This window comes from Carya illinoinensis, chromosome 4 (assembly GCF_018687715.1).
Source record: "Carya illinoinensis cultivar Pawnee chromosome 4, C.illinoinensisPawnee_v1, whole genome shotgun sequence".
NCBI classification, from domain to species: domain Eukaryota; kingdom Viridiplantae; phylum Streptophyta; class Magnoliopsida; order Fagales; family Juglandaceae; genus Carya; species Carya illinoinensis.
The window spans coordinates 5,437,683-5,444,672 of NC_056755.1; the positions used below are offsets into that span (position 1 = coordinate 5,437,683).

The 6,990-nt window shown below is 36.3% G+C and overlaps 1 protein-coding gene across 2 annotated transcripts; it reads left to right on the forward strand.

The window, feature by feature from the left end:
* The first annotated feature begins 2,269 nt into the window (after positions 1–2,269).
* LOC122308148 (ribosome biogenesis protein WDR12 homolog) lies at positions 2,270–6,990 on the forward strand. Of its 2 annotated transcripts, none has more exons than XM_043121336.1 (14): positions 2,270–2,491; positions 2,677–2,777; positions 3,014–3,120; positions 3,770–3,805; positions 3,900–3,985; positions 4,217–4,275; positions 4,342–4,452; positions 4,544–4,666; positions 4,914–5,057; positions 5,666–5,774; positions 5,935–6,071; positions 6,178–6,213; positions 6,521–6,614; positions 6,734–6,990. In XM_043121336.1, exons 1-13 carry the CDS (start codon positions 2,329–2,331, stop codon positions 6,611–6,613), a joined length of 1,305 nt encoding a protein of 434 aa, XP_042977270.1. In that variant the 5' UTR covers positions 2,270–2,328; the 3' UTR covers position 6,614; positions 6,734–6,990. The 2 variants fall into 2 exon arrangements, with proteins under 2 accessions (XP_042977270.1, XP_042977271.1); XM_043121337.1 differs by having other exon boundaries at positions 2,352–2,491; positions 3,014–3,178.

The window sequence follows — 6,990 nt, forward strand, 5'->3', positions numbered from 1 at the left end:
TTCGGTCCAGTTTTACCGATTTTAATGTATTATATTATATAATATATAATATAGTATATTATAATATATAATACTATAGTAATAATATATTGTAGTATATTATAATATATAGTGATATAGTATTAGTATAATTATTAATATGCACTATATAGTATTATTATAACTATTAATACAATAAGCAAAATGATATAAGATTTTAAAAGTTAATATTATATTAATTAGTAATTTATCATATAATACAAAACTATTTTATATATAGTTATATATTATATACAATATAAAAAAGAAAAATTGAAACCAAACCGATTTTGACTGGTTTAAGAAAAATAAAATCGATACCGAGCCAAACCAACCTCTGGACAGGACCGATGCCACCAGTTTGGTCCGGTCTGGTCTGATTTATCCATTTTTTTTACATCCCTATATGCAACCAATGGTGAGTCACTGACACCACGTCAGCTAAAATAAAAAGAAAAAAAGAAGAAAACAAAACACAAATTATATGCAAAATAAGAAATAAAGTAAAACACTAAAGCAGAGCTCATTGTCTCTTTTAGTATGGGTTTCATCTAGCTTTTAAGTGAGTTTTCAATTGATCATATTCGGGTTCACTTTGTTAGTTGGAAAAAAAATTCAAAGTAACTTATGTCGTTTTGTTAGCTGGGCATCGGTGGATCTAAGCACACAAATACACACAAAAACAGTGCTCAAAGACAGCAATGAGACAATAAGCAATCCACCCCAACCCAAATTCACTCTCCTTGTCATGATTCCTTTCATTACCTTTTCAGCAAATTCTCTTCCACAATTCTTGCTTCTTCTTCATTCCCTTCAGGTCCCCTTCTTCATATCCAAATTCATTCTCTCTCTCTAGTATCTGTGTTTTGATTTCACTTTTTTTTTTAGGCTCCGAAACAATGACGAAATGTAATAAGCAAAAGAAAGAAGAGGAGGAAGAAGACAAACCTCTTCCTCACCCTTGCCACAACGATGATGACAACAAGGTTGAACCCATGGGCTACACCAATGACCCCCAACACCAACCATTCTCCCACCTTTCCATGAGAATGAGGTGCTCTCTGAATCTAGGGAACGCATTTGCGACTTCCCTCCTGCCATTAAGCATGCCATCAATCGTTCTCACTCCTCCGTCCTGGCCATAGTAGCCTCCAAGCAAGCCAATCAAAGCAAAGATTGCAGCAAGGGCTAGCTCTTGACTCATCTGCTATAGTGACTCCTCATCTTAAATCTGATGGAGGGAAGGCGACTTTGAGTGAGGGAGGTCTACTAGGTCATATTTGAGAGATGTGAGAACTTGATGGCTAAAAATAGAGAGGGAGGGAAATGAAAGGAGGGAGAGTTTGAAGGGTCATATGTGAGAACTTGATGGTGAAACACAATGCCAAAGTTAATTGGATAGAGGGAGAATTCGAAGGAAAATGGGAGAGTTCGAAGGAAAATGGAGGAGATACTAAACGGTGTGTTTTTTATTTTTGCCACATCAACCGACATTGTTCCACGCTTACACAAACCAACTGTCTATAACTTTTTTCTTAATATATTAATATGAAGAGAATACTTGTGAACTACTTTATCATGAACCTATTTTTTAATAAGAGTTATGATTATTAGAAAAGAAAAACCATCATATTTTGTAACCACGCCCAAACACATAATCCTAATTTTCTTAATAGATAGAAAAGTTTTATTTAGATAAGCAAATAGGCATAATCCAAATATACAGAAAATAAATAAATGCAAAAACCTAATTACAAGTCAAGAATAAAAAAAATAAACAAAAAAATTATGGTCACTAATTCAATTGTAAATGTGCTTATTCTAAATGTGTAAGTACATGGTTTTGGTTCAAATAATGATATTAGAGACCGTAGTCCTTTTAATTTTAACTTGTAAAATCCAAAGTTATTTACTTCAATGCAGATCAAACCATATGTGACGTCATTTTATATTCTCGTCTCAAATAAAAAAATGAGATAAATTATATTATTTTTTATTTATTTTTTAACTATTATATTTTCAGAATTTTTTTAGTTTTTCATTTATCAATATCCCATTAATAGAAAAAAAATGAAAATATGATATAAAAATAGTGAATTTTATTTGAAGAAAAGGAGATTTGTGCATTGAGTGGTGGAAATTGGAATTGTGTGCGAAACGCTGCGTTTTATTCATGAGACTGCGTACTTGCTTAGGTTGTCAACACGGTGCGTATTGAAGCGGTGAATATAAACTTCTACCTGTGTCGCTAAACCCTAATCTGTATATCGCTTACGGGCTCGCACACAACAAAACCCTAGCTGTAGAGAGATGGATATCGATGGCGAAACCGAAGAAAATTCAAGGCGGGTTCAAGTGCGCTTCGTGACAAAGCTCAAACCACCTCTCAAAGCCCCTCCCACATCGATTGCAATCCCTCCGAACCTCACCAGATTGGGCCTCTCCACCCTCGTTAACAATTTACTCCAATCCGGTAACCTGAAAATCTTAATTTATATTGTTGATTAATTTAAAAAGGAAGTTTTTAAGGAATTATTGTACTTTTATTTGGGTATCCGCGGAGGGTTTGTCTGAAATTTCAGCTAAGCAAAACTTGTTTTTTTTAGCGTGATTTGAGATGCTGTCCCGTTCTTAAATGTTAGAGCTGATTGTGAGCAGGAAATCCTGATTGGAAACTTGAGCCCTTTGATTTTCTAATCGATGGCGAGCTGGTGCGGATGTCACTTGAAAAGTTCCTTCTTGCCAAGGGCATTTCGGCGGTACGTATGTAGGAAAGTTTTTATTTTAGAAACTAACAAAGTGAAAAATAATTGAACTCGAATCCTTTGACTTCTCTAATATGTGTAATATTATGATGCGAATGATGTGCAAGCAACTGTGGTTTTTTGTTTTTTTGGTCGAAAAGTAAAGTATTTTGATGAGTTTATAATTTTCCAAAAATCCCTATAGTTGTTTTTATTTTGATTGCTAATTGGAATTTTCTGGTCCACTGCAGGAGAAGGTATTGGAAATTGAATATACAAAGGCTGTGGCCCCACGGAAAGAAGAAGAACCTTCTTTTCACGATGATTGGGTCAGTGCAGTCGATGGTTCTGATCCTAGGTGAGCATCTGAATATGTGGCACTGTGATGGGTACTCCAGCAGTCCTTCAATAATGTGGTACTTGGTATTCTTATCAAATCATGATCTGCCTTTTTCCTCAATGATCCAGGAATTGCACTTTTTGATTTGTTATAGGAGAAATGATATTTTCAGTCATAAAATGAGCAAGCTCCACTCAATCTCTTTGAAAAAGTGGATAAATACGGGATCTATGTGAAAAAAGAAAATGAATTTTTTAATAGTGGACTCCAATATTTTTCAAAAGGATTGCGCGGCACTTGCATATTTCATGACTGTATGTAGTATTACTCTTACCTTATAAAAGATCTGTTATATATATATATATTTTATAGTAATAATGGAAAGCCCTAAACATACTTCATAGAGTAATGCTACCTACTCCATATTCAAGATATAATATTTGTAAAAATACCGAAGGTGGCATCTTTTCATCGATTGCTAATGCAATACCTTGCTAAGGACAATAGTAGATTCTTTTTATACTGTTAGCACCTTGCATGAAGTCATGGTGCAGCATTGCTCACGTTATTGCAAGATAGATTGCCCTGGATAGAGCTCTTTTGTCTGCAAATCTGAACCAGAGAAAATTGTTGGTCTTGAGCGTTGCTTTAACGTGTTGTTTGGCAGGTTCATTGTGACTGGGTGCTATGATGGTTTAGCAAGGTAATTTTATTATGAATATTTTGTTGAAAACCTTACTAGTTTTTCTGTTGTACAGAACTTCACATGTATACATAATTTTCCCATCTTTTTGTAGGCTTTGGAAAGCTTCTGGAGTGTGTACACATGTTTTGGAAGGACATTCTGATGTAGTTGCTTCTGTGGGTATCATCAACCCAGAAGGTATTAGAAAGAGGGATCGATCATCTTTCAAGTTCTTCTTCCTTGCTAGAAATCCCCATATTGTTGCACCAGAACTTGGCCCTCTCTGGCCTCAATGATTTAAAATCTCACATTGTCTTTAAATTGGCCTCTTCATCTACTATTTTCTCTCAGAAATGCTTCATTCAAATGGTCAATATTCTGGTAGCTACTTCTTTGTGCTGTCGATTTTTAAGTTATCTGTATATCCAGGTGCTGAGGCTGTTACTTTGGCCACTGCTTCTAAAGATCGCACTCTGAGGCTATGGAAGGTAATTAGGAAAAAAATTAAAGCTTTTAAATTTTGAGGTTTGATCTCCTGACTAATTACATGACAGTTTGATACAGAGGAGCCAATCAATAATCCTATCAATGTAAGGGCATTCAAAATTTTGCGTGGACATAGAGAATCAGTACAGAGTGTTGCAGCCCAGAAAACTGGAGACATGGTCTGTCCGTGTTCTTTTTGTTGTTGAGTTTTATGTTGCCAAGATGATATTTAAGTCGAGCTCATTGTTGTTTTTTGTTGAATTTATGTAGGTTTGTTCAGGTTCTTGGGATTCAACGATCAATTTATGGCGAACAAATGACAACACTGATGGTGATCTTGTCTCAATTAAGAAGAGAAAAGTGAATGATCAAGCTGACGAGTCTCAATTGGAGGTATACCTGTTTCATGCTCACTTATTGCAACCATTTCACCTTGTTTTCTGGATGCTGCTGTTCAGGGTGGGAATTCATCCTCCAGAGATGTGCATTTTGAATCTAAATCAAGTAGTGCTGTTAAGTCCGAGTCTATCCTAAAACTATACAAAAGTGTAAAATTTTGGCATCAGTTGAATCATCTAGTTGTTGAATTCAAATCTTAAATGTTCATCAGTTGAAAAGGTTACTTTTCCTTTGCTTCTAGGGGGAGGCCGTGTCTACACTTGTAGGCCATACACAATGTGTATCTTCCGTGGTTTGGCCGCAGCATGAAACAATTTATTCTGCATCATGGGATCATTCTGTTAGAAGGTGGGACGTTGAGACAGGCAAAGACTTGACAGATATAGTAAGTGTAATTTTTCCTTCAAATGCCTCTGCATCTCTCCTTGTTCAGATGTATGTGTGCATTCATGCTTTTCTGCTATCACTCCAGTGCTTTCTGTTTAAATCATATTTATCCTTGTGTTGATTTAGTCAGCTATTCATTATTTCTTTCCAAACCATTTTGGGCAGTTCTACACAGAAATTGAGAATACGTGTATCACTTAGAAAGGTTATGGTGTATGTTTGGCTGTTCAATGTTCCTTTTTTATCGTAGTTGTTGGCTGTAGATCAGAAGAATCTACATCTTTTTCAATATGCCAATTCCTTTTTTTTTTTTTTTCTTTCTTTCTTTGATTGGCGCCAGGTGTCCAGGAACAGCGTCTCGACTAATCCCAGGGGGGCACAGGCCCTCAATTAGATGCCAATTCTAGGGCTCTTCACTATGTGTCTTCCTTTTGTTATTCTTAAAACTCATTGTCTGGAACTAGCAAAGCATATTGTCTTTAGCATTAGATGCATATCACACGCTGCAGGAGCAACACGTTTCTTTTACTATATTTACTTTTTCAATACTGGAGTAGAAGTCACTCTTTTCTATGTTTATATTATGACTATATCCTCCATGGACAGTTCTGTGGGAAAGTACTCACCTGCATTGATGTTGGAGGTGAGAGTTCTGCTCTCATTGCAGCCGGTGCTTCTGACCCCATTCTTAGGATATGGGATCCTCGTAAACCAGGTATGTTTTTTGAGCAAAGTACTCTCTCTCTCTCTCTCTCTCTCTCTCTCTCTCTCTCTCTCTCTCTCTCACACACACACACACACACACACACACACACACACACACACATTCACGCACACATACACTTGCAGCTGATGTGAAATTATAATTTTTGAAGGAACTTCTGCTCCGGTCTTTCAGTTCTCATCTCACACTTCTTGGGTTTCTGCTTGCAAGTGGCATAAAAAATCTTGGTTTCATTTAGTTTCTGCATCCTATGACGGGAAAGTTATGTTATGGGATCTAAGAACTGCGGTATTGACTTCTCCACAATACTACTATTTAGTTGTAATTCATATGCACATGACAGTGTCAATAGTGGGAAAAATTGTTTTCTGAACAATATTTTGTCATGTTGCAGTGGCCTTTGGCTGTCATTGAATCGCACAGAGACAAGGTAAATTCTATTTTGCATTTTTGCTTCATTTGAACAGTGTCTATTTTTCATTAATAAGCGGGAGTGCAATGAGCGGACTTTCAAAGACTAGGAAAGATCATTGGAGGAGCTTAAACTTTTATTTTCCAGAACTCTTTGTAGATGGGCCATAACTGTAGATTTTAATGGCATGGCCTTTTGAGATTTTCTTGCCTCTAATGTGCCCACTTAGGTGGGGCATCAGAGTTGTAATTCAGGCGTTGCCATTCTTTGATCAATAAAATTATTTATTTATCAAAAAAAATTAATAAGGTGTTTGTTAATTCAGGTACTATGTGCGGACTGGTGGAGAGGTGACAGCGTGGTAAGTGGCGGTGCAGACTCAAAGCTCTCCATTTCTTCTGGAATTCCTGTGCTTTAAGGTAATGATTTGTATGCATACTGTGCAATTTGAGTTTATAATTTTCATTCTTTTCCAAGCATGTTATGTTCTGATGCCATCCTCTATTCTCTTCACAATATCCTCTTCTGGTTAAATCAGCTACGGTGCCGCTGTTTAAAGCTTCAGCACATGTTGAAATTAAATGGGGAAAGAAAGGAATTTTAGTTCTTGCTTTCTGTTTATGTAACATAAGCAATTTTATTTCAAACACCATATGGAAGGATTACGACGGCCTTCCCCACTTTTTGTTGTGGCCAGAGTGGCATCCAAGTTTTGGTGGAATTGGATCCATTTGCCTTATTGTTAAACCAAAGAAAGAAGAAAGACAGATTGAGAAATAGTGTACTGTTTTGCCA

Coding starts and splice junctions, on each gene's coding strand:
- LOC122308148 (XM_043121336.1), top strand. CDS start 2,329: ATGGATATCGATGGCGAAACCGAAGAAAATTCAAGGCGGGTTCAAGTG. Junction 5,058..5,665: donor GCAAAGACTTGACAGATATA/GTAAGTGTAATT, acceptor CTCCATGGACAG/TTCTGTGGGAAAGTACTCAC. Junction 6,072..6,177: donor TATGGGATCTAAGAACTGCG/GTATTGACTTCT, acceptor GTCATGTTGCAG/TGGCCTTTGGCTGTCATTGA.